The sequence below is a fragment of the Ascaphus truei genome, chromosome 3 (assembly GCF_040206685.1).
Source record: "Ascaphus truei isolate aAscTru1 chromosome 3, aAscTru1.hap1, whole genome shotgun sequence".
NCBI classification, from domain to species: Eukaryota; Metazoa; Chordata; class Amphibia; order Anura; family Ascaphidae; genus Ascaphus; species Ascaphus truei.
This window is the reverse complement of record NC_134485.1, coordinates 275393662-275421376: the sequence shown is the minus strand read 5'-3', so window position 1 is coordinate 275421376 and position 27715 is coordinate 275393662. Positions and strand designations below refer to the sequence as shown.

The 27715-nt window shown below is 43.8% G+C and overlaps 1 protein-coding gene across 2 annotated transcripts in view; it reads right to left on the bottom strand.

The window, feature by feature from the left end:
• ABCC4 (ATP binding cassette subfamily C member 4 (PEL blood group)) overlaps positions 1–27715 on the bottom strand; it is a 356776-nt gene that overhangs the window by 40027 nt on the left and 289034 nt on the right. For both annotated transcript variants that reach the window (XM_075590857.1, XM_075590858.1), the window contains exon 27: positions 584–673. In XM_075590857.1, the coding sequence (XP_075446972.1) occupies positions 584–673 (90 nt within the window). The remainder of the gene's footprint in view (positions 1–583; positions 674–27715) is intronic.

Genomic DNA, 27715 nt, shown 5'->3' with positions numbered 1-27715 from the left:
AGTGTGTGTGTGTGTGTGTCTGTGTAGCAGCAGTTTGTGTGTATTGAGCTGGTGTGTGTGTGTGTGTACACAGAGAGGCAGCAGTGTGTGATATAGATATCTGCAGTGTAAGCGTATATAGAGGTGGTTTCATGTATTTACCCTTTTATTTTAATAAAAAAATCTATTTAACTATACAAAAGTGTCTATTATTTATGAAAAAAGTCTACATTTAGCCTATAATAGTAATAATCCCCTCAGAACAGGGCATTATTGGCCAGTAATGCCCTGTTCTGAGGGGATTATTACTTAAATAAAAACAGTTACATTTTTTTTCCTATGACTACTTAACTGGAGTATATATAAACAAAAATTGAGAAAATTCATTGGGGTTGCATATTTTGTTATCACACTTTGCATTCAAAGCCTTAGGAAGATTTTCACGTATGCACCAGTTCTTGAGGGTGAGTTTTACACTTTGGACCATGAAATAGCCGCAGCTACACACATATAATCACAGCAATAATAAATGTCAAAAGGAGAAACGTTCTAGTGTTCTTTTAAAACACATATGAAGAGCAAATATATTTCATTGTATCAGTACCTCTCCTAAAACATCCCACAGCTCCTCATCAGTATGCTCATCAAAAGGATCAAGGTTTTTTCTCATTGTCCCAGTGAATAAAACCGCATCCTATTAAAAAAAAAAGAATTATGACAAAGAAAATGCTTCAAATAATGAACATACTAGAGCAGCGTAATATGATCTTTCTTTTATATAGTAAAAAAAAAATCATTTTCTATTTTGTTCCAATGGTTTTCCACGGTCATAGCAAGATACATTTATATTTTCATACGGGATATAATATACAAGCTAAGCATGGTTGAAACATTTCCATTATTCGCATTATTTTAATTACTATAGCGTCTCGATTATGTATGCAGAGCCTCTCTACGTTCTATACAGTGTGCTCATTGGTAAGTCATTGAAAGTAGCAAGTCTTTAGACAAGCACTTAATATATCATCATAATAACAATTCTTCTTTCTAATGTATATTTTACAATAATAACAATCATGTGTCAAAACACAGTAGTGTGAGTAACCCAATGTTAACCCCATTCATTATAAAGATAGAACGCTCACATATTAAAGCATTAGGGAAGATTTGAGATTTTGATACCAAACCAAGAAACGATATGTACATATGGTAGGATTATTTAAAAATCACATGAACATGCTTTTGTCAAAAAATAAAATAATGAAACGCCACTGGACATACAGAATCTGTTTTTTCCCTTTCCAATTTTGAGAAATAATAAAAATAGTATTTGATAACACCAGTTTTATTCCTATTACTTTTGTTGGAGGAAGACAGAAAAAAAAAGCCCAAAGTGTTCAAATGTATAAGAATAAAAATGAATGACACCCAACCTGTTAAAAAACATACATTATCGGGGAACTTCCGGTGACGTCACCCGGTATGGACGGCTGCTAGAGGAGCTCCTGAAACCCGCGGGTTGTACAGCGACAAAACCCCCACTTAAACTTCAAATTTATGGACGAAAATAGTCCTATCAGATAGACAAACAGAAGGGGAATGTCAAAAACAAAAAAAACGAATAACCAGGCTGTTACCAAATTTTTCTCACCGTCTCAGCGAGGGAAAGCAAGCACTATGAATCCCCAAGATGGCGGCGGACCGCATGGCGCTACCTCCCAATCGGGGAAAAAGACCCAGCCGAGAGAAAGCCCCCCTACAAGCCCAGAACAGGCAATAACCAGGGCATATTTGGAAGAACTGATGGCGGGAATGGCTGCCACCCACAAAAACCTCCTTCCAAACGGAATTGCGGTCTGCGGTGAGCGACATAAGGAAGGAAATCTCAGGGCTAACAGAAAAGACCACTACCCTAGAGAACAAGCTCTCCGAATCCCTACAAAGACAGGGAGAAGCGGAAGAAGAGATCAGCCGCCTGGGTGAAGAGATCTCCCTCCTCAAAGAAGGCATGGAAGAACAAGAAAATCGTGACCGAAGACAAAACATCCGTGTGAGGAATGTTCCAGAGTCAGTCACACAAGAACAGATTCGGCCTTACCTTCTGGAGTTCTTCAATCTGGTCTGCGGGGAGATGGAGGAAAAGGAGATGGAAATGGACAGAGCCCATCGTGCGCTAGGACCCAAGTCTGACGATCCAAAATGCAGAAGGGACATCATAATAAAAATGCATAAATATACCTCAAAAGAAAGAATTATTTCAGCATGCCGGGACATGGGAGAAATAACTTTTCAAAATGAGACACTACAAGTGTTCAACGACTTGTCAAAAGCAACAAGAGACCGCAGACGGGAGCTAAAGCCACTGACTAACCTGCTCCGGGAGAAGGGAATACAGTACAGATGGGGCTTTCCGTTCAAAATCTCGGTGAACAGAAACGGAAAGTTCCTGTCCCTGAAATACCCCGCGGACATGGCCCCATTTGCAAAGGCCTTGGGCCTAACCCCTCCTCAGGCATGGCTATCGGGCAACCTGCCATCTGGAGACACCGCAGGAGACCCACCCCGGACATCGGAGAGGATCGCGGCCCAGCACTCCAAAGACAAGTAAGTAACAGCCGCCACCGCACCCAAACAACACCCCCCTTCACGATCCCGAGAGAGAGAGGAGACCCACAACTACACCGAAGGGTATCCCATCGGGCCGGAGCTGTACCTGGAGAGAAGCTGCTGACCTCCCGATCAAGACGACACTGGAAACCGCTACCCACATTGGAACACGTGTCATCTATTCCCGCGATGGCACCGAGGCAGATCCCGCCAGCCGAGTCGAAATCCTGGTCCACACTTAACTCGACCGGATGGAGCGGGATCGTGGTTTCCCTAATGCCGGTTTACAATGAGGGTCTGGCTCCAGGCCTTGTTCTGCCATGCCCCGATCCCCAGTCTTTCGGACGAGGCCGCAGGGGTGTTCGCTCCACCCCCCTCTTCAGCCGGTAGCCCCGATCCCACGGGATGATTTTTTTGGCCCATGGGGGGGGAGGGGGGTACGGCCCATCAACAAGCAATCAGCAGAGCCTGAACCAACAAAAACGCATTGGCTCAAGAGACGGAGGACAACTGCGACCCCGAGGACCCAGTTTAGCCGATTTGTTTTAAAGGACGCACAAACACAAGTTGAGGTTTTGCGCCCTGGAGGCCGTGAGTAGTATAATAAAAGGTTATATCATAGAAAGTACCCCGCGGCCCCCCCCTCCCCCGTCTCAACCTCAACCCAAGCACATAGCCCCCCGCCCTTCCCCCCCCCTCCTCCCCACCCTCCCCCCTCCTCTCCAACGTCGGACTGACCCGGAACCACCCCAGAAGGGCTCTTATAGCCCAAATGCCGGCTGTTTTTAAAGCTGGCAAAAGTTTGTTGAGACCTTTTCAAGGCCTCGTTACAACCTATTTCTATCAGCTGACCCTGTCCCAGCTGATCTTCGCCCTACCCCCGTTGACCCTCCCCCACGCCGTCCCCCCTCAGCTTAAAATAGCTATTTTAGCCAAAAAAACCTCACAACTCCCACACCTACAGAGATATAAGCTAGACTCAGACTTACTGAATCAGGGCCTCTCAAATGGGAAAGATGAGGCCTTACGATACCCTCTAAAAAAGAACCCAAATGGCTAGCCAAACCACAATTAAATTCACCTCACTCAATGTGAAGGGCCTCCAGAATAACCGTAAAAGGAGGCTAGCACTCCAAGATATGAAAAGATCAGGGAGGGACATCATATTTCTACAGGAGACCCACTTCACATCACAAGACCCCCCAAATTTATTCAAAAAAGTGTTCCCAATGTGTTTTTTCGCATCATTTACTAGCAAAAAAAGGGGTGTAGCTGTCCTGATCAGACAAGGCACCCCATTCAATCATATCAAAACAACTGCGGACCCAGAGGGTAGATTCCTAGTGGTATATGGCTCCTTAGCGGGCTCAGCGATCGCTCTTATCAATGTATATGCCCCAAACGAGAACCAGACCGAATTCCTAAAGAAAGTACTCGAGGGCATAGACCCGGGATATCTGTCATCGATGATAGTGGGAGGGGACCTAAACATGGTCCTCAACCCTACCGAGGACAGATCGACCACAATGGGTCCCCCCCGTACAACCCCCTCCCAGATCACAGGGAAAAGGTTTAGGGGAATCTTGAGCGAGTTTTCACTGGTGGACATCTGGAGAACCCAACACCAGGGCCAGAGAGACTATACTTTCTACTCAGCACCTCACCAGACCTACTCTCGAATAGACCACTTTCTGGCCACAAAAAATGTGGTGGCGGCAACAACTGACTCCGACATAGGACCGATCACATGGTCTGATCATGCCCCGATTACCATAACCTTGACAACACCCTTCGAAAAGACAATAAATTACTCATGGAGGCTAAATGACTCACTACTCAACCATCCTGAGATAGAAAGAGAGATCAGAACTGCCATTCGAGACTACTTTTTTTTTAACTCAGGATCCGTCTCCTCTCCAGCAATCCTGTGGGAAGCCCATAAGGCAACCATTAGAGGGAAATTCATCTCCATCGCATCCCACAGGAAAAAAGCCCGCCAAAAACTAATAAAGGAGCTCACGGATGATATCAAAATAATAGAACAAACTCATAAAGCTAACCCCTCAAAAAAAATATATAAAACATTGACAACAGCTAGAGCAAAACTTAGACAAATCCAGCTGGAGGATGTTGAGAAAGCCCTTAAATGGACCAACCAACAATATTATGATAAAGGGAACAAGGCAGACAGACTTCTAGCGACTAAATTAAGAGGGGTGCATAAACGGTCCCAAATCACGGCGATCAAGAGTAGGTCTGGTGAGATACAACATAGTGACAATAAAATAGCAGCCGAATTCACAAAATTTTACACCGAACTTTATAACTTAAGATCCAAAAAGGGCCGCCCCGAATCAGCAGCATCTGAATTAATAGCACAATACTTAGATAAGTGTCAGCTCCCCACACTAACGGAGGAGGAAAACACAGTCCTCAATGCTGAGATTTCAAAAGAGGAACTGGAAGAGGCGGTCAAATCATTAAAAATCACTAAGTCTCCTGGCCCAGATGGCTTCACTAATGTTTACTATAAGAGATTCTTGCCAGTATTATCCACGCATCTCCTAAGAATATTTAACGATTTTATGGAAGGAAATCAAATCCCTACGTCAATGTCCCTGGCCATAATACACAAAGAAGGCAGGGACCCGATGCAATGTGGAAGCTACCGTCCAATCTCCCTGCTTAACTGTGATCTCAAACTATATAGCAAAATACTCGCAAATAGATTGAATCCCATTTTACCAAGATTAATAGATAAAGACCAAGTGGGATTCGTAGCAGGCAGACAGGCCTCGGACAATACCCGAAAGATAATTGACATTATTGAACATGTCCATCTCACAGGGACCAAAGCATTACTCCTTAGCTTGGACGCAGAGAAGGCGTTTGATAGAATAGACTGGCTATTCATGGACCATGTTATGCGCAAATTCGGCTTCAAAGACGCATATCTAGAAGGAGTCCGTAGATTATATCAAAATCCATCTGCAACAGTAAAACTACCAGGGGGCAGTAACCAGAGATTTGAGATTACTAATGGAACTCGACAGGGATGCCCCCTATCTCCTCTCCTCTTTGCATTAACCATAGAACCCCTAGCAGCGGCAATAAGAACAAATAGAGACATCAAAGGAATAGAAATTGGACACAGGCAGCACAAAATATCACTATTCGCAGATGATGTCATTTTAACCCTGACGCAACCCCAAACATCCCTACCTAACCTCCAAAAAGAACTCCGAGATTTTGGAGATATATCAGGCTATAAAATCAATAACGATAAATCGGAAGCATTAAATTTAAGCCTGCCAGAGCCAGAGGTGAAACTCCTCAAATTAAACTTTAATTACCATTGGAGCTCCTCGAGTATCAAGTATCTGGGAGTAAAGATAGCGAGGAACTACCAATCCCTATATCAACAAAATTACCCGACCTTATTCCGGAAAATTAAACAAGACCTAGCGAAATGGGGAGGATATCAAATATCATGGATCGGGAGAATGATCTCGGTTAAAATGAACATACTCCCCAGATTATTATACTATTTCCAGACGCTCCCGGTCCACATCCCTGGCTCAGAATTAAAAAACATACAAAAACTAATCTTCCACTTCATTTGGCAGGGTAAGAAACCCAGAACCGCTAGGACAGTTCTCCTGGCATCAAGGGGTAGAGGAGGACTTGGTGTCCCAGACATCACCAAATACTACCTAGCCGCACAATTGCGACAGGTAGTAGTCTGGAATGCCAACCCAAACCAATACTGTTGGCTAGATATAGAATCATACTACGCCGGAACGCCTTCACTACCAGCTTGCCTTTGGTCCCTGAGCAGGGAAGACATGCAGAATAGTAAACTTAAATTAGGCCCAATGAGACACACATGGGAGATCTGGACGAGATGCAAATATAAATTTAAGCTCACTTCGCCCCAATCCCAACTCATACCAATTCACAAAAATCCGAAATTCCCTCCTGGTTGTGAGCCCAGACAATTGGATCAATTCAAAGTAAAAAATATTAGAACGATCGCTGACCTCTTGAGCATTGGAGAATTCCTGAGCTATCAAAATCTACAAACCAAATATGAAATAGCAAGGTTGGACGTATTTAAGTATCTACAAATTCGGCACTTTGTTCGAACCTTATCCCCAACGTTGAAATTTCCCCCTCTCACAGTTTTTGAGCGGCTCTGTCGAGAAACAGGCCACCAGAAAGGTCTTATAACACAAATTTACGCAGTATTAGAAAGGGCTATAGAAGCCCCCACCCATGACTATATGCTGCATTGGGCAGCAGAATTGGGCATAGTTATAGACCGAGAGGACTGGGAAAGAATTTGGGAGAATGCCTCAGGAACTTCCATATGTACCACAATCAAAGAAAATATATATAAAATACTGTTCCGCTGGTATCTTACCCCAGTTAGAATAAACCAAATCTACCCCCAGGCGTCCGATCTATGCTGGAGAGGTTGCGGTCAAAAGGGGGACATGGCACACATTTGGTGGACATGTCCGGAAATTCAAAAATACTGGGGAACCACTCAAAAATTAATAGAAGAGGTCACCGGCCTCAAAATCCCTGTCGACCCGCTGACCTACCTGTTGGCCAGGCCCCTAGAAAATGTGGACCGACCAACAGGTAAATTAATCTCCTTCATCCTAACAGCGGCTAGATGTGCAGTGGCAGCCGCCTGGAAGAAAGTGTCTCCCCCCTCAAAACAAACGATAAAAAATAGGATACAAGAGGTAATGAACATGGAGAAACTATCGGCTTTTTTGAAAAGATCCACGGACTCCTTTAATAAAACATGGGACCCGTGGCTAACCCATATGGCACCCCCACGTCCCTAACCCAAAGATGAAAAGTAAAAAGAACGAGTCTAGAAACTCCAGTAGAAATACTCTGAGGACGTAATAAGCAACAAGTATCCATTGTAAATTGACCTTGATTCTGAAGAAGTTACAATCATTTATCAATTTAGGCTTTTCATATTAAAAAATAAATGCACAGTGTCTGGTTTTGTTTTCTTGTCCTGAGAGTCCCGACATGAGTGCACCACTGCAGTCTGTGTTCCAAAAACCCGACATAATGTACGCTTATTTAATATGGGCCGCGATTAATGCAACAGATAAGATGGCAACAGTTGGTCAAATGTATCAGTATTTTATCAAAAACTATGACTTTTAAAAATTTTCACCAGATGCTCATGTGTGGAAGCGTGTAATAAGGAAAAAGTTATGTATCGATTCGTGTTTTTTTCGTATTGATCCCGGTGTTAAAGGAGGGTATTGGTGTGTAGCACCAGATTTTTCCCGTATCTTTGATCATAGAGACTTCAAAAGGCGAAAGGTTATTTTAAAACGAACTAAGAAACGTCAGTCGCTGGCAAGCAATGCGCCAGCGCCAGCTTCCAATAACGGTCCGACCGTCAGTGAAAACCTGGTGACCGGCAACCCTTGCTGTCTGTCCCCGCCCGGATACCTGCAACCTGAGCCGGATTTCGCGTACAGATTCCAGCAAGCTTGCATGTACCAAAGCGATTTCCAGCCTCATCAGCTGTCAACTACAGGTGTAGTAGTCCCGCTGTCACCTACGTGTATAATCTTGAATACGTGACTGGCAGTGGCACGGCGCCAGCTGATTGGCAAAGTCTATGGTGAGTAATGTTGCTGTATTTTATTCTTTTTTTGAAATATCAATATCAATGCACAGTCAAGCGATTCTCCTGTAAGCAATATCATTGGCTGAGCAGCTTCTACAGTAGATACTGAACAATTGGTGGAAAGCTAGGCGCATGTGCATTGGAACCGTCTTGAAACGCATATGCATGTCATCACATCTACAGTAGGCGCATGCGAACAGGAGACGCCCCCCGAGAAAATTATTGGTGGGACTGACTGTGGGAACTTCTTTAGGGGGCTGACTGACCATTACAGTAAAACTTGTACTTTTATTTTTCCTCAGAAAAGAAAACTTTGTCATCTCATGCGGAAAACGGCAAATGGAGGGATTTCGATGGATAATATCGCTTTGTGTAACAATGCCTGCACATTGCTGAATCGGATTTAAAAAACCACATACCAGAGTCAACAGTTTAGTGGCCGTTGTTATTGATTAGGATAGAACAACTGAGAGCTTCATAGAAAACCTGAAACAGTATGCTGTTGTTTTCAGACAGTATACAATACTTTTTTATATACATACTGTATAATAAACCCGAAAAATAAAAAGTATGCATTTATTCTACATGTATTCCAGTACATACTGTATGTGTATTCTATACCCGTACAGCATGTATTGTTTTAATACTCTTGTGATGTACTGAGCATGCCTGGACAGTACTGTACTGTATGTTCTAGAAACACTGTATGTTGTTACAGTACAAAAGGAGACAATGGAACAATTTAAAACAAATCAATGGTTTCTTTTATTGGTGGAGTAAGTACAAAAACATTTATGGAGTAAGTAAAAACATTTATTTAAAAATACAATTTAAAAACATTTAAAGTGTACAGCAATTCAAAACATTTACAGGTGTATGGTGTACTGCTAGTAAAAACATTTATGTACAGTATGAATACAATTTCAAACTAGCAACATTTCCTTTATTGAAGTGCAGAAAGTCAAAACATTTCCAGTAGGATGGTGTACTGAACAGTAAGTCAGGCCTGCACAACTCCAGTCCTCGAGGGCCGCAAACAGGCCCGGTTTTCAGGATATCCTGAAAACCGGGCCTGTTTGCGGCCCTCGAGGACTGGAGTTGTGCAGGTCTTGTGTAAGTAAAACATTTCTTTATTAATACAATTTAAAACAAGCAACATCTCCTTTATTGAAGTACAGTAAGTCAAAACATTTACAGCACAGGTGCACAGGTTAGTAAAAACATTTCTTTATTAATACAATTTAAAACAAGGATGGTGTGCTGAACAGCAAGTCAGGCCTGCACAACTCCAGTCCTCGAGGGCCGCAAACAGGCCCGGTTTTCATGATAACCTTGAAAACCGGTCCTGTTTGCGGCCCTCGAGGACTGGAGTTGTGCAGGTATTGTGTAATTAAAAACATTTCTTTATTAATACAATTTAAAACAAGCCACAAGTCAAAAATTAAACAACATTTGAACAGTCACGCGAATTCGATCCCCACCAGATTGTCCTTCCAGGGCCGATGCCTTGTATGACGCAAAATGCCATTAATGGAGTCTCTCACGATTTTCATTACAGGATCTGTAATTGAAAAATAGCGCCGCAATTCCTCCACAATAGTCCTTCTTAAATTTTCAGGAAGCGCCCTTTTTTCACGATTTCCTTCGTAGTTTACATTGTTGGCCCACCCGCAGTACACGTGGTGCTTGAAAATTAACATGCCATACTTCTGGGGTAAACCAGCACTTATTACCCTATACTTCTCCCTGAGTGGCTGGGGCAGCTTGCGCAGGATGATGTCGGGCACCGTCTCAATGCAAGCGTATGTGTCTCATTTTTTCCCACTGTTTACTGTATATCTCTTTAAAAAATTCTCCTTTTTTCCCCCCTCCAATGACAGATCGCCAGACTTCAATCCAATCGAAATGGTCTGGCATCAGCTGAAGGATCATATCCGAAAAGTCGTGAAACCTCCAAAAAGGATGAGTTGGCGCAAGGCATAATGAGTTTTTGGAACAATGTACTTACCGTGGAACGATGTAATAAATATATTGACCATATTGCGACTGTGTTGCCCATTGTGATAGAGCGTAATGGGCAAGCATCAGGAAGGTAGTATGGTACAGTACTGTACTGTAGTATGGTAAGTACAGTATGATACAGGTAAGTATGGCACAGATTGTTTTACAGCATGCACCTAACTGCACAATTTTTTTCTTTCCTGAGACAGCAGCACTAGCCATCTGGTTACAAAGTATTTAACAGTAGTTACAGTATACAGTAGTTCCAGTATAGACTAGTTTGACAGTACTAACTGCATACTGTAGTCCAATATGGAGTAGCTATACAGTACACAATGCCATAATACTGTATGCACATAACTGCACAAATTTTTTCTTTTCTTGTCTTTTCAGAGAAAAAAGGATGGAAAGGGGGAGGGGGGTATCATGTGTAAATTGTGTGAACTGTGTGTACAGTAAAGTGTATCTAAAGTGCAGTCATGATTTACACAAAACCTCCCCTCTCTCAATGAACTACACAGAATGAGGAAGATAAAGATGGAAAATTTGTATTACTGTTTTTATTATTATCAATGTGCATTATTCATGATTATCCACCGGCCCTCAATTTTCAACTGTGCTGTACTATTTTTTTATTTCTCTTCTGCATACTTCAATAGTGTATCTCCAGTCATGATTTACCCCCCACCCCTCTCTCAATGATTATTTGTATTTTTCTTTCCTGATAAAATACAATACATATTTAATTACATTCAGATTATTATTTTTTTGAACTTTAAATTCACTGTGAATGTGTGTGTGGGGGGGATTCTTCAAGAAGACATACAGTTTTATTAAGTGGTTACATTTTTATTAATTGGTTACATAATCAGATTAACATAAGGGATTAGCCAAGCATTTGAAAACGAATGTGAAGTTATACACACATGCACTTTAATTATCAACTGGCTCCCTTCCCAAAGAGGATTACACAAAGCCAACAATAGGAAAATTAACGAATGGTCTGAGAGAGGTGTCGATAAGAGGTTGAAATCCTTGAGCGAGCCTTGTGTGTGTCTGCGGGGGGGAGGGGGGTAAAGCTGCATGAAGGATTAGCTGTACTGTAGTTCAAAGACATGACATATTTTCAACAGGTCATCATAATGATTTGACCCCCACACCCCCAAATACATAAAAATCACACAAATCATGTGCAGTCAAACGCACAGTGTCGCAGTCAAAAGCTACAGCACCGATTGAATATCGTAATATCAAGAGGGTTTAGGCAGGCACATGTTGAAAAAATAAAAATAAAAAATGACGAGATAATTTTTTTTTTTTTGGTCAGTCTTGAACTTTTTTCCCCCCAATGAGCATTAATAATCAACACAGAAGAATACATCAAACCAGGCTGTGCACTGCACTGTACGTTATACACGCAGGTGTGATGACAGGAATGTGATTGAAGACAGAAAGCCATCCATTCAAAGGAATGGTGTGGGAGAGGTGTACTGTATATAAGTTAAGAAGTTGAAATACAGCAGTGCAGTACATTAGCCTGTGTCTGTGCGGGGGCGAGCGAGGGGAGAGCGCTGTGTATGCCGAAATGTGATACCGTTACAGTACACGCCTATGCGTTTCAACAATGTTCAAATGAGACATACAGTACTGTACATGCATGTATAAATATGCAAATTTACAATTACTGCGCGAGCACACACAGACTGCGTACTGACGTAGGTTGAACTGCTACAGTATTAGACTTTGAAGACAACAGCTCGCGAACGCCCACCTGAGTTTTTAGACGGTATTGCAGTATTGCAGACAGCGCTAATAATATGCTAATAATACGAGCGCTAAATTACCGGAACATATTACGGAAAAAAAGAAAATATACTGCTTATCAGAGTTACGCCGCTACGGCCGCATTAGGATAAAGGGGGCCGCAGCTGTATTAAGCCTGTCATGTAGGCTACTCCCAGGAAATGATCATATAGTTAATTATAACATTAATGGTTTAATTTTCTAATGAACATTTTAAAAAGGCAACGTCTCACTCAGAATTTTATCAAGGAAATATATACAACGGGCAACAGGTTTTTAGTTTAAAGTGATCCTTCCTCTCCAGTAAACATTTTGAATGACATTCTGTCAATCAAGAAATATAATAGCCCTTAATATGAAGCTAAAACAAACCAAATATTGTCTGCAATATCAAAATTCGTTCCTTGATGGTATAATTGTGCTCATTATTCCCAAATGTTGTATAGACTATAGGAGATCATGAATGCCAACTTATTTTCCAGAGTATGCTTCATTTATTAGAATAATTTACATTGTGACATTCTTAAGTGTGGCAAATACAGACATTGTTATTTCAATCCTGTAATTGACTGAATTGTTTTCAAATTCAATTAGTAACATATTAAACACATTAATACAATTGTTTGATTTCCTTTGTTGTAACATGCCAAGGATTTCACTCCAATGTTTGTTCAATTAGTCTGACTTCAATCAAAACCGGTTTAACAACAAAAGGGTTTAATAAGCATTTACTGGTAAACAGAATATTTTCCTAAAGCTAGCATGTAAGCAATTTGTTTAATAATACACAGCTTGTTTCTCCATTAACAGCATGTTTCAGGTCCTGTGGAATACAGTTCCCAGTTCACTATGGGAAACGCATTGCTGCAACAGAAACCAGCAGTGTTCTGCCCATTAATATACCATATAATTTGCAAATGGGACCTTTATATACAGTATGTACAGTATTCTTTCACATTACATTTACATGTACACAATTTTCTGGGCAATTAGGAAAGGTTTGCAAAGCTGCAACCTTTGATTCTTTATTATTTTCTTTGTTTTTTTTTCATTAGACAAAACATCGTTTTCCTCGGATGTTTGCGAAACCATTCTCAAACATTAAAGTGAATTGGTGTATTTAGAATGGCTAATTTGTCAGTCATTGATTGTATTTAATATTAAAAGCAAGTGGCATTTTCAATAATAAGTGCTGAAAAATAAGGATCTACAAACACTGCTCAAATGCAACATTCAGGGTAAGCACTTTTATTTTGTAATGGAATTACTTTTTGAGACACAGATTAAAATACTTTAGGTACAGTAAGTAATGATATATTATTGTTTTTTATCAGAATCATTGTGCTGGTGGTCTGTAATTAAATACCATAATGGGTACAGCTGTGCTGAAATCAAAACAATGGAGCCAGAGCACGATTATGTTTTACTATTTGTAACTTTAACATATACATGTTGTATGTATACATGCGTGGTAGCACTAATATTTTACATGCAAATCATGCAAATACATGCAAATCAATGTACATTTATTTTACTCACACGATGCAATATTAACTCTGGTTTCTTACATTGGGAATTTTTCCTGGGGGGGCGGGAGCAAAAAATTTAAATCCATCCCCCAGATAGTGTAATGGGAAATAGGTTCATGGAAAGAGAGTGGATGTCAACATCTTGTTCTGGTGGACAAAATTGTAAAAATGATACACAGGCAGGGGGGGACAAAAAATATAAAAAAGTTAGGCGTCAGAAGGCATTTTTAGAAGTCAGATGTTGTGTTGAGCAAGGGGGCAGATGGAAAGGGAGGAGCAGCGGCTGTTCCGGCTCCTTGCCCAGGCGGCGGTTGTGTCTGTGTAAGGCCGCGCTCACACAGCGGGTTTCGCAATCCCCTCCCCCCGTCCCACTGCTGAGTCTCTGGTTAATTTCACATAAGCGCACGCACGACGTGTAGCGGGCTGTGTGAGCGGGGCCTAAGAGCATCAGTGACAGAAAGGCACACAGAAACACAGACTTGAACCCCATCCACAAGCCAGCTCCAGTTGCACTGCCAGGAAGGAGAGCACGTAGAAAGGGTTTAATCCCAGAGTGTTTCCCTCCTTTCTCCTGCTCCCAATGGTTCTTTGCTCCTCCCGCATGTCCCGTTGTCAGAGTAAGCGGCGCAGTGCTACTAACTGACCTGTCAGTCACTGCTGCGGCCTGCCAGTGTTCCCAGTAATGCTTTGAGCTCGCAAAGCATGATAGGGAACGCAATTGACGGTTACAGCAGTGACTGTAAGGTTAGTCAGGCCTGCGTATTCATATAGGCGCCAGTAGTGACATTTTAGGCGCCCAGGAATTTTTCAACCCTGATGAGGACAATAACAAAGTTTACCAAGTGACCAGAAACATTTGCATGAGTAATGGGTCGTAAGCTGTTGATGATGAAGATACATCTTATTTTATTCTTACTTGTATTTCAAATATTTTTTTATTGAATAATCAGAAAATAAACAACATCCAGAGATATTGAAAAAAGTCATGCAATTACTTTCAACGAAAATGATACAGTGGGAAAACAGAGGATATAACATTATGACACCGGGTCTTCATGTTGTAACTCAATCTGTACGCCTAGAAGTGGATGCATAGGTTTCTGGTTCAGTTGGAGAGAGAGAACGAACTAGCACTGTCAAATCAATATCCTATGGTAAGGACAAGAGATGAAGAAAGAAAAGAGACTGGGGGTTGGGGGGGAGAGAAGATATGAGGGGGGAGGGAGGAGAGGGGGAGTGCCCCCCCCCATCCCCTTTGCCAGCCACAGCCATTCCACTCGGCATAGAGTAAGATCCTTCTACCTGGGGAATCCTTTTACCTTTTGGGGGATTCGACCCGGGCACTCCGTTTATTAATCTTCGTTTTCAGCTTAAGTTCAAGTTCTCGACCATGGGTCAAATGTTCTATGGAATTCTTCAGTTCAGTGTTTCAGAAAGGGTGTCATTTTTTCCATCATTATCTCATTTATTATTTCCTCAACTGCTAGTCTAAAGAGGGGGGCTAGTTTCTTCCAAGAAGCAGCATCTGGCTGCTGTTAAAATAAATGAGATTAGTCGGTGCAAAGGGCGGCTTATCTCCTCTACCGGTTTTGCAAGTAGATAGATCAGTGGGTCAAAGGGAATAGCCAATTCTGTTGTATCTTCAATAATGGCTTGTATGGAGAGCCAGTATTTCTGAATGGCGGGGCAGGTCCACCAGATGTGCACCATATCAACCTTCTGTTCACAACCTCTCCAAAACAGATCAGATGTCTCGGGTAGATTTGTTTCAATCTACTTGGCGTGAGGTACCAGTAAAATAAGATTTTATAAATGTTTTATTTGATGGTGGTGCATATGGAGGTTTTTGTGCAAACTCTCAAATGTCCTCCCAGGCATCTCTATCTATATGTTCAAATTTTAGCATATTGTTGTGGTCGGGAGTAGCGACCGAGGCTTCCATCCCGAAATATATTCTTGTGATTAGCCCTTTCTGTTAGGTTCCTCTCCTACATAGGGATTTGAAGTTTGAGAGTGGGGGGAACTAAAGTTTCCTAGAGAGTTTATATAAAAAGTGCCTGATTTGGAGATACTTAAACATATGGAGGCCTGGGGTATCATATTTACTTCTAAGTTCCTGGAAGCTAAGAAGTTTCCCATTATCTAGTAAGTCACCTATTGTCCTGATATTTTTATCCTAGTATTGGTCAAATTGTTGTGGATCACAGCCCGGGAGGAAGTTAGGGATATCGAAAAGTGGGGTGAGCTGCGAGGGTGGGGTGAGGGTGGGGAGGTAAGTTTGAATTTGTCTTTTGTTCTTGTCCATACGTCAAAGGTGCACCTCATCGAACCTAGGTCAAATGCTTTTATCTTTATATCGCATTTGTCAGGGGCCCAGAGGGATAATGGCAGTGAAGCCGCTCTGGAATACTGGGACTCTATGGACAGCCAGCAGTACAGATTAGGGTCGGCATTCCAGACTATTATCTGCTGCAGTTGTGCGGCTTCGATATGTCTGGGACTCCTACATCCCCTTTCGCTCAAGGCCAGCATAACTGACCTTGCTGTCCTCTGCCTTTTACCCTGCCAGATAAATGGGAATATTCTGTTTTGTAGGGATTTTAGTTCGTATCTGGGTATATGGACCGGGAGGGTCTGGAAAAAAATTAATAACCTGGGGAGTATATACATTTCGACTGAAATTATTCTCCCAATCCATGATATCCGGAATCTATCCCATTCAATCTTTTTTTATCTTGTCAAATAGGGGTGGGTAATTACATTGATGAAGGGATTTATAGTGCTTAGTCACATTTACTCCCAGATATTTAATGTGAGAGGAACTCCATCTATATTTAAAATTAAGTTGAAGAAGTTTAATTTCGGGCACCGGAGGTTCAAATTAAGGACCTCGGATTTGTCGTTATTAATTTTGTTGACCAAAATTTTTCCGAATTCAGTTAACACATTTTGGAGGTTGGGTAGTGATGTTTGTGGGTTGGCTAATGTTAGGATAATATTGTCTGCGAATAAAGACATTTTGTAGTTTATTTTAACAATTGTAATTCCCAGGATTTTTAAATTTGTTCAAATATTTGAGGCCAGGGGTTCTATTGACAAGGCGAAGAGCAGAGGGGATAATGGGCAACCCTGTCTTGTTCCATTTCTTATTTTTATCAGTCCAGATCATTTCCTGGGAGTTTGAGCATAACCGTTGGATATCGATATAGAGCTCAGATGCCTTCTAAGAAGGGACCTGTAAAACTGAATTTCTGCATGGTCATGTCTAATAATATCAAGTCTATTCCATCAAACGTCTTCTCTGCATCAAAGCTTAGTAGGGCTGCCTTGGTTACCATGAGGTGGACATGATTATTTGTTGGGTGTTGTCCGAGGCTTGTCTTCTTGAGACAAATCCCACCTGATCAATATGGATCAAATTTGGTGGGATGGGATTTAGCTTATTTGCCCAAATTTTGCTATACATCTTGAGGTCAGTATTGAGCAGGGATATTGGGCAATAGCTGCCACACTGCATAGGGTAATGACCCTCTTTATGTATGAGAGCTAGACTTGCGGAGGACATAGTAGGTGGGATTGGTTTTCCTTCTAAAAATGAATTGAACATCTCCAACAAGTATGGAGATAAGTTGGCAAGAAACTTTTTATAATCGACGTTGTTGAACAAGTCTGGTCCTGGGGGTTTGGTTGCTTTTAATGATTTCACTGCATCAGTTAGCTCAGTCTGGGTGATTTTGCCATTTAAAGCGGAGTCAGACTTAGTTAGTTGGGGTAGATTACAGTTTTCTAAATATTTCGAGATTGCCTCAGAATTTGAGAGCAGGGACTTATCCTTCAGGGGGTTTAAATTGTATAATTTTGTATAGAATTTCGTGCATTCCTGAGCGATTTCCTTGTCATTGTGTGCAATAGTGCCATTTTTACCTTTAATCACAGTAATTTGTGACCTGACCCGCATCCTCCTGAGTCTGTTAGCTAAGAGCCTGCCTCCTTGTTTCCTTTATCATAATACTGTTGGTTGGTCCATTTCAGGGCTTTGTCAACGTCTTCTAGTTGGATCTGTCTTAGCGCTACTCTAGCCACTGAGAGAGTCTTATACATTTTCTTTGATGGGTTATTTTTGTGCAATTGCTCCAAGTTTGTGATTTTATCAGTTAGTTCTTTATAAAGTTTCAGTTTGTTTTTCTTCCTGTGGGAAGCAATAGAGATTAAGTCACCTCTAATCATTGCCTTGTGTGCCCCCAGAGTGTCGCAGGGGATGCGACCGATCCTTTATTTATATTAAAATACTCAATCAGGGATAGTTTAATTTGGTTTTCTATTTCAGGATAATTCAAAAGGGAGTCATTTAGTCTCCAGTGGAAAGAGTGCAGTTTAACAAATAGGAGGGTGAGGGTCAGGTCAATTGGCGCATGGTCCGACCAGGTAATTGGGCCAATATCAGAGTGGGAAGAGGCATGAAAAATATTTTTTTGTGGCAAATAGGTAGTCTGACTAGGGCCCAAGGCCCGGTGGGCGCGATCTATTTCAAGGTCCTTTTCTTGAAGGTCGTCACATATTATGTTGAAATGTTTGATTAAATAGGGAAGTATTTCATTACGAAACTGTCAGGGTTCTGCTCGCCACAAACCAGGGTCGGACCGCGAGGCTGAGGTGGGGTTGTAAAAGCACCGACCTGAGACCGCGCAGGCTGATCCGGATTGCGCAGTTCGTAGTCATATGTCGCAGGATCAGGATTGGAGAAGACAGCGTCGTCGTTGTACAAGCCAGGGTCAGAACAGGAGACGTCAGGATAAACATTGTTCATGCAAGAGTTCGGCAATAAGGAGATAGGAGAAACCCGCTTCAGCTTAGGAGCGCGGGGTTGGCCTTTGCGCGAGCGACGACCATGGCCCATGGTGCTGGTCACAGGAGATGGTAGGCAGGCCAGAATAGCACACCGTCTAGCTGCACGGGTGCACCAGTGCTACAGCGCAAAAGTCCTGAGCGGGCAAGGGAATCCACTGTTTCAGCGCAGGAACCAGGACACGGCCTCTCTATATTAGGGAAAGAGTAGGCCCCAGGAACCAGGAAGCTGTAGATACAGGGAAACCTCCGCTTCAGTGCAGGAATCCAGGAGACTGCAGAACGCAGGGACGAAACCACTACTTAGTGCAGGAATCCAGGAGGCTGAAGGACGCAGGAACGAATCTCTGCTTCAGCACAGGGGAACAAGCGGCTTGAAGGGAGTTGAAGGATGCAGGACGTAACCTGGAATCAGCATAGGAGAACAAACGGCTTGAAGGAAGCTGAAGGACGCAGGGCGTGACCTGGTATCAGCAAAGGGGAACAAGCGAGAGCTTGTGGCAAAACAGTTGACATCCAGTAAGGACTATGCTCGGCCAGGAGCATTATGGGCAAGCAATACTTAAAGGCCAGCGGGCCAATCCCCGGCGGGGGTGTGAAGGTCCTGCCCCTAATGAGTGAATGCAAGTATAGTTTGCAATGAAAGGCTGCACAGCTGCAGTAGATACCAGAGGGAGTGTGTATTGCTTTGAGTGAATCCAGGCTGCAGCAAACCTCAGGAAAGCTGTTCCAGAACTGCACCGGTCTGCAAGGTAAGGTAACCAGTAAACCGTGGAGCGGATTCCTTACAGTACCCCCCCCTTCACGCGAGACCTCCGGGCGAACATGAGCACTCATAGAGTTGGAGGCCCGGGAATTGTTGCTGAACCGTCTAGGATTGGGGCTAGAGTCGTACTCCAGAGACTCATGATTAGTCCTTAGTGTACCCCCACCCCCTGGTGAGAACTTTGGCCAGACAGGACCATCCATGGGCCTTGGGGACATTGAGTTGTTCCTAAAATTCTTTAGGTAGAAAGGGCATCCGTAAACGAGCAGTTCTTTGGTGAGTACAGTTCTAGGATATAAGATTGATGGAGGAAACATCCTTGGTACATGGCTTGCCTCGCAAAATGTCTTGGAAATCCAGGGCTGTGAAGAACCAGAGAGTTCCAGAGCAAAAACGGTAGAAGAACCCCCACTGAAAGCCCAGTCCTTAATAAAGAAACCTGAATCTAGGATCCGCGGCCCTGATAGTTGATCGAATACACCAGGAGAAACTTTGTAACAGAAAAAGTCTTGGCTGACCACTGCATGTTGGAATTTGCGAGGAATTTTTCCTCTAGAAGGATCCCAGGTAATGGTTAGTAAGGGTATAGGCTGGTTAGAAGCATCTCCCGGTATTGGTATGGAAGGTGACAAGGCAAGCAGTAAACCAGGCATAGGGACCGAAATCTTGGGATACGTACAGAGTATTTCCAACTGAGAGGAAATAACAGGGGCAACCGAAAATTCCGAGGGACAAAACCATGGTTTAGCAGGAGCAGAGAAGCAAACAACAGTAGAGCTCTCCAATACTGGGAAATCTTCATTGAGAGATAATATTGTCAGTGAATCAGGAATAGTCCTTGGGTTCTTCAAATCAGTAGCTTGAGAAAAAGGCAGAGCCAGGGTAGTGGTGGGAGGGAAGCTAACATCAGAAGCTGAAATCTGTACCTCAGTGACAGGGCCCTGAGAATCAACAAGCAGCAAGTATGAACTATGAAAACTCTTAATGACATGCACCTTAGGAGTACAAAGAGTCTTCTCTAAAACTGCAATGGCCCTAACCACAGGGGTACCTAACCTGACAAAAACATGAATTGGTGTGTTTTCTAGTGCAAAATCTCTGATCACAGGACTCCTAACCGATAGTGAGGGTATCTGGGTTTGATTAGGGAAAAAATCAGATGTATTGATAAGTGACATAGAAACACTTACTGAGATTCTAAATTTGCTGGACATGTGAGAAAAAATACCCTTTAAGACAGGAGCTTTAATCTCCCCCCCGAGTAACCCCATGTTTGCTGGGACATATTTAGACACAGTACTGAGGGACTGGGTTTCAGCAAAGGCAGGACAGCTAAAAAGCTCAGATTTAAACCCCAGGACTTGTAATATGTGCATGGTGTCCTCAGACAGTACTAAGGGAGTGACCGCAGATATGCTGATCCCCAAAGGATTAGCCTGGAGAGAGAAATCAGGAGAGCCCCCAGACAGGATACCCCTTATAGAAAGAGCCTCAGAATCAGAAGGAGAATCATTACTTCTCAGAGTCTCAAAACTAGTAAGACACAATTCAGCGAAAAGGGAAACAGTATGCAAGCTTTTTACTGATCTATATGAAAAAGCGTCACTTTTGGGAGAAAACCGTGCGTCCGCAAACATTCCTGGGAACACAATATGAACCCCAGGAGAGACATACAGACTACTGTATGCCTTTAACCCTAAGCTTAAAGAGGAGGAGAACTCAGACAGTACACGGGGGTTAATCATAACTGTACTGGTCTCTGAAGTAGGTATTTGGTAAGGAATGTCTGGGAAACCAGAACTTACTGCAGACTCCATAATGTGGGAACTACGCGCTGAAGCAGGGATCACCGCTATGTGGGCGACAGGCTGGTTCAGTGAAATACCCGGGAGAAGGAACTCTGCGACTAAGCTTAGGGAAAAACCTGACTCCTGAATACATTTAACAGGAACCAGAACTTTAGCCGAAGTCTCCGGAGACGAAACTGCGGAAACTTGAGCTGAAGCAGGGGATTTATAGCAAAGAATATCTAGAGACTCCGTACGGTTATGGGAATCCCTCAATGCAACCTCTGCTGTCTGACTTGTGGACTCATTCTCTGAGGCTACAACGAAGGCATTAACTTGGAGGCAGCAAGAATTTACAGGGGTTAATGCAGACAATGCCTGAGAGTAATACATAGGTAACCTTTTCTCTGTATTAGAAGAGAGCAGGAATCTCTCGTCTGAAGCTAGGGGCGTGACCGTGGCTGACAGAGAACAGGGATTTACCAAAGGAAACTCAGAGAGCTGCCGCACAGAGGTTAATACAGAAATAACCCTGGGAACAGAACTTAGGGATTCTTTTTCTGACGGGGAAAGCGCGCAGGACTGTCTAGCAGAGTTTAAAGCTGGAAAACCCTCAAGACCTAGAGAGAGGGATTCAAAGCTAGAAATAGGAGAACTAAGGGACTTATTCTCTGATACAAGAACCTTAGTGTTAGTTAGTGACACATATGTGTTCTCCAAGGGGACCTCACAGGACTGATCGGCAGGGGTTAATGTAGACATATCATTAGTGTCAGGGAACCCAGGCATACAATCAGAGCTTGGGACTGTGGCAGTTACTACGTTGGGAGATATTGGTAATAGTTCTGTTTGGTCATCTCCCGGAGAGAGAGATACGTCCCCCGGTTTAGCAACAGGACTGGTAGCCGAGGGATACCGCCAAACGACGGCGTGAGCGGCTAAGAGACGATCCTGTTTTAACAAGCAATCATCCAATGCACGGGAAAGTAAATGCAGCGTCTCGTGAGCGAGAGCCACCATGAGGGAAGGTTCCGGGAATACTATAGGAATGTCCAAGGATAAAGTCAGGGCATTGAGTGTACTACAGGCGTTGACCAGTTCCACAGGACTCAGCTCCTCCCCAGTTAAAGGGAAATCAGGGGAGCAAGCAATGTTAGTAATGGCCAAAAGACGGGCCAGATACTGTTTTAAGTCTCTGAGGCAGTAAGCCTTATAAACCAGATTATTACGGCATTTCTTTTGCAAGGGAGTCAAGCCCTCCAACATAAACGGATCTTCCATCAGAGGTATTATATCGCACAAATAATTATCCTCAAACTGGGACTGGTCTACAGGCTGGGACAGGTTTTTAGGAAAAAACTTACCAACCCACACCTCAGCGGGGTCCGAGTTTGTAGGGCCGAGCATACTGTCAGGGTTCTGCTCGCCACAAACCAGGGTCGGACCGCGAGGCTGAGGTGGGGTTGTAAAAGCACCGACCTGAGACCGCGCAGGCTGATCCGGATTGCGCAGTTCGTAGTCATATGTCGCAGGATCAGGATTGGAGAAGACAGCGTCGTCGTTGTACAAGCCAGGGTCAGAACAGGAGACGTCAGGATAAACATTGTTCATGCAAGAGTTCGGCAATAAGGAGATAGGAGAAACCCGCTTCAGCTTAGGAGCGCGGGGTTGGCCTTTGCGCGAGCGACGACCATGGCCCATGGTGCTGGTCACAGGAGATGGTAGGCAGACCAGAATAGCACACCGTCTAGCTGCACGGGTGCACCAGTGCTACAGCGCAAAAGTCCTGAGCGGGCAAGGGAATCCACTGTTTCAGCGCAGGAACCAGGACACGGCCTCTCTATATTAGGGAAAGAGTAGGCCCCAGGAACCAGGAAGCTGTAGATACAGGGAAACCTCCGCTTCAGTGCAGGAATCCAGGAGACTGCAGAACGCAGGGACGAAACCACTACTTAGTGCAGGAATCCAGGAGGCTGAAGGACGCAGGAACGAATCTCTGCTTCAGCACAGGGGAACAAGCGGCTTGAAGGGAGCTGAAGGATGCAGGACGTAACCTGGAATCAGCATAGGAGAACAAACGGCTTGAAGGAAGCTGAAGGACGCAGGGCGTGACCTGGTATCAGCAAAGGGGAACAAGCGAGAGCTTGTGGCAAAACAGTTGACATCCAGTAAGGACTATGCTCGGCCAGGAGCATTATGGGCAAGCAATACTTAAAGGCCAGCGGGCCAATCCCCGGCGGGGGTGTGAAGGTCCTGCCCCTAATGAGTGAATGCAAGTATAGTTTGCAATGAAAGGCTGCACAGCTGCAGTAGATACCAGAGGGAGTGTGTATTGCTTTGAGTGAATCCAGGCTGCAGCAAACCTCAGGAAAGCTGTTCCAGAACTGCACCGGTCTGCAAGGTAAGGTAACCAGTAAACCGTGGAGCGGATTCCTTACAGAAACGCGTAGGAAGGAGGTGCACACGCTAGCGCCATTCCATATTTTTATTTGTGGGTTCCAAACACACTGCGTTCAGTGTTGCCACACGGATGCTCCCACCCGCTACCAGTCTACACCACCAGTAACGTCTAAGACGCGACGGAGTCGCAGTGACGTCATCAGCAGTTCCCCTAGAATCCGATACCGGGATCTGAGTGTACCAGTGTTCCTTTGAGGCTCTATTTCGTGCTCCACACAGATGATTGAGACGGGGACAAAGACGATCTACAGCAGCACAGGAGAGAAAAATCTTAATCCCTGGATTACCCTGCATCTGACGGGATTTGGTGTAGAAGAGCGGATGTAGTGGTAACATGTCCCTAACATGTTATGTCCTTTTACTATTTTAATGATGTACGTGTGATACTTAAAAGCTCATATTTTCAAAATATATTTAATACTACACAATGAGGTTTTGCGCTGTTTTTCTTTTTGTTTTTTTTTCACTATGGTCGGGTTATTTCTGCGTCTTCCGTGGACCCAGGTCTTTGTCGAGGGGTATGTATGTATGTATGTCTTTATTTATATAGTGCCATTAGTGTACATAGCGCTTCACATTAGTAATACACGTGACAATCATATAAATAAAAAATAATACAAATAACAGATCATGGGAATAAGTGCTTCAGTCATAAAAGTAACATTTCGGAAGTGTAGTCTCTGCTCCGAGGAGCTTACAATCTAATTGGTGGGGAGAACGTACAAAGACAGAAGGACGGCATTTAGATAAGTGCATCTGCAGGGGGCCAAGCTTTATATATTGTGTATAGTATAAGCCACGGTGCTATTCATATGCTTCTTTAAGCAAGTGTGTCTTAAGGTGGGTCTTAAAGGTGGATAGAGAGGGTGCTAGTCGGGTCTTGAGGGGAAGGGCATTCCAGAGGTGCGGGGCAGTCAGTGAGAAAGGTTTAAGGCGGGAGAGGGCTTTAGATATAAAGGGGGTAGAGGGAAGACATCTTTGAGCAGAACGCAAGAGTCGGGATGGTGCATAGCGAGAAATTAGGGCTGAGATGTAAGTAGGAGCAGAAGCGTGTAAAGCTTTAAAAGTGAGGAGGAGAATTGAGTGCGAGATGCGAGATTTGATAGGATGCTAGGAGAGTGATTTCAGCAGGGGAGACTCTGAGACAGATTTAGGAAAGAGTAGAGTGATTCTGGCAGAAGCGTTTAGGATAGATTGTAGGGGAGACAGGTGAAAGGCAGGAAGGTCGGACAGCAGGAGGTTACTGTAATCGAGACGGGAGAGAATGAGGGCCTGAGTCAAAGTTTTAACAGTTGAGTAACAGAGGAAAGGGCGTATCTTTGTTATGTTGGGGAGGAAAAGGCGTCAGGTTTTAGATACGTTTTGAATGTGAGGGGTGAATGTGAGAGAGGAGTCAAGTGTGACCCCTAGGCAGCGTGCTTGGGCTACTGGGTGAATGATGGTGCTTCCAACACTATTGTGGAAGGACGTTGTAGGGCCAGGTTTGGGAGGAAGTATAAGGAGCTCTGTTTTTGCCATGTTAAGTTTAAGTCGGCGGATGGCCATCCAGGATGATATTCCAGAGAGACATTCAGAAACTTTGAGTGAACAAATGTGAATAATTAAGTGTGCAACAACAAACAATAAATACGTGAAATAGTGTAGGTGATATAAATGGGGTAAATATTGTGACCTTGTAAACTCGGAGGGAGCATCTGCAGCTGTGGCACAGGGGATAGCTCAAATAACCCCTAATAGAAACAGGATAAAGAAAAAACACAGCGCACAACGCTCATAGTGTATTAAAAATTATAATGTGATGCAATTAAAGGTGAGTATTAAGCGTACATTTAAACAAGAAAAACAGGCATTGGAGGGTTAATGTTACCCATACACCACTCGGGACGACAGTGAGGAAGTCTTCAGTGTGGAAACACACCACTCCTGCCATCACGGTCATTTTCACCCAGGCTGGGTCTTGACTGGTAATCAGCTCCGTTGTAGACAGCAGTTCAGCAGGGCTCACGGTACACACAGTGTCCTCAGATCAGGGAGTCTTGGCAGCAACACGATTCACGCTGTTCCTCACTCCGATCCGGTACTTCCGTGTTAGTGACGTCACTCGGGAGCGTCAGCGCGTCGTAGCCCTCCCAGACACCGTTATGGCCCGCAATAGGGTGATGTATAGTTCAAAGTTCGCAGAGCAGCTAGAGTATTAATTCCAACGCGTTTCGAGACAACAAAGTCTCTTCATCAGGGATATAATTAATAACAGTGATCAAGTCATTTAAATACCCCACGCCCCCACCCGATAGGCCCTCCAATCAGGAATATTGGCCAATCCCGTGGAAGCGGGGAGGAGTCAAATGACTCATAGAGCTCAAGGCCCTAATACATGTTGCTAAGGGCAACTAATAACAACAAAATCAAATAAACTTTATTGAACAAACAAAAAGTAAGTATATAGACACCATTCGTGCAGTTGTCTCTAAAATAAAGAAAAAAGGGTTAAAAGCAGTACTAATACCCAAGTTAAAAACTACATCTCAAAAATAGAATAGTGCAGTAAAAATTATTTTATAAAAAAGGTCATGAAAAAGAAGCATGAATCTAAGGTGCATAAAAATTCTTTATTTTAGAGACAACTGCACGAATGGTGTCTATATACTTACTTTTTGTTTGTTCAATAAAGTTTATTTGATTTTGTTTACAAATTTCTGAGTTTACAAGGTCACAATATTTACCCCATTTATATCACCTACACTATTTCACGTATTTATTGTTTGTTGTTGCACACTTAATTATTCACATTTGTTCACTTATCCCTGCTCTTGGTGTGGCACACTTTCAATTTATCTATTACTTATAATTTCACCATGGTGTGGAGTTTGGTTAATTGTAGACAGAAACGTGATGAGAATTTTGATATACTGTTTTCTGAAGAAATTGTAGTGGTTCCCGATAAAGTGGATTCCAAGGGTTCAGCTGAGGAGCAATTTAAAATCCTAGAGCAATTACTCTTGTCTGAAAATAAATTGTTTCTCGAGAAAAGAACAATACAAAAGTATGTAGATTGCGAGAGAGCCCCAAGAGGCCTACGCATTCGAAAATGACCCACTTTTGGTAAAGATGACCAACATTTCATGAGGGAATGGAACAGAATCCTTGATGACTGCTCCATGGCCCTCATGAAACTAATTATATATGAGAGAACTAAGTCTCTGAAGATTATTGAAAAAGAGGTATCAGGTGTAATTAAATTACTTGAGCCACTTGTTATTGAGCATGATTGCTCAGAAATTGAGCACAACCTCCGCATGAAGCTTGAGCATGCGGAGGAGGAGATCTTGAAAAAGAAGCATGAGAAATTTTTATAAAGATAAGTCTGACTATGACAATAATCAGTGCTCGACAAACCCGGTCGCCCACTCGCCAGGTGCGAACGGAAATTGGCCCGTGGCCAGCTACTTTTCCCCCCTGCTCTGCGCAAATTTTAAAAAAATTAAAAAAAAAAAATAACAAAAAAAATATCCTCCTGGCTGATTGGCCAATTGGTCGTGACGCGGAATGGAGCCCTTCTCTGCAGGGGTAATGGCTTCTCCTCGCGCGCGCGGTCCGTCTCCGTCTCCTGCCCGCGCTTCCCTCCTCATCCCCTCCAGTCTCCGCTCCTGTCGGGCAAGAGATGACAGCAGGGGATTTCTCCCCCCATCTCCCCCCCCCCTGCCCCGCTTGCCCTCCGGTTCTGCTCCTGTCCCTGTGGCTGCTCGCGCGGGGCAGGAGATGACAGTGGGCGATGTTCCCCCGTCCCGGTTGCCCTACGGTCCCCGCTTTCCCCCAGTGGCTGCTCCCGATGCCAGCAGGGGTGTTCCCCTCGGTCCCCGTGGCTGTCTCCGCTTCCCCACCCCCCCCACAAATTTAAAAAAATAAATAAATAACAAAACAAAATATCTTCCTGGCTGATTGGCCGTGACGCGGTCGTGACGCGGAATGGAGCCCTTCTCTGCAGGGGTAAGTAATGGCTGCTCCTCGCGTGCGCGGTCCCTGTCTCCTGCTCGCGCTTCCCTTCTCATCCCCTCAGTCTCCGCTCCTGTCCCCGTGGCTGCTCGCGCGGGGCAGGAGATGACGGCAGGGGATTTCCCCCCCACCCACTCCCCGGTCCCGCTTGCCCTCCGGTTCCGCTCCTGTCCCCGTGGCTGCTCGCGTGGGGCAGGAGATGACAGCGGGGAATGTTCCCCCCCCCCCCCAAACCTGCTTCCCCTTTGGTCTCCGCTCCTGTCCCCGTGGCTGC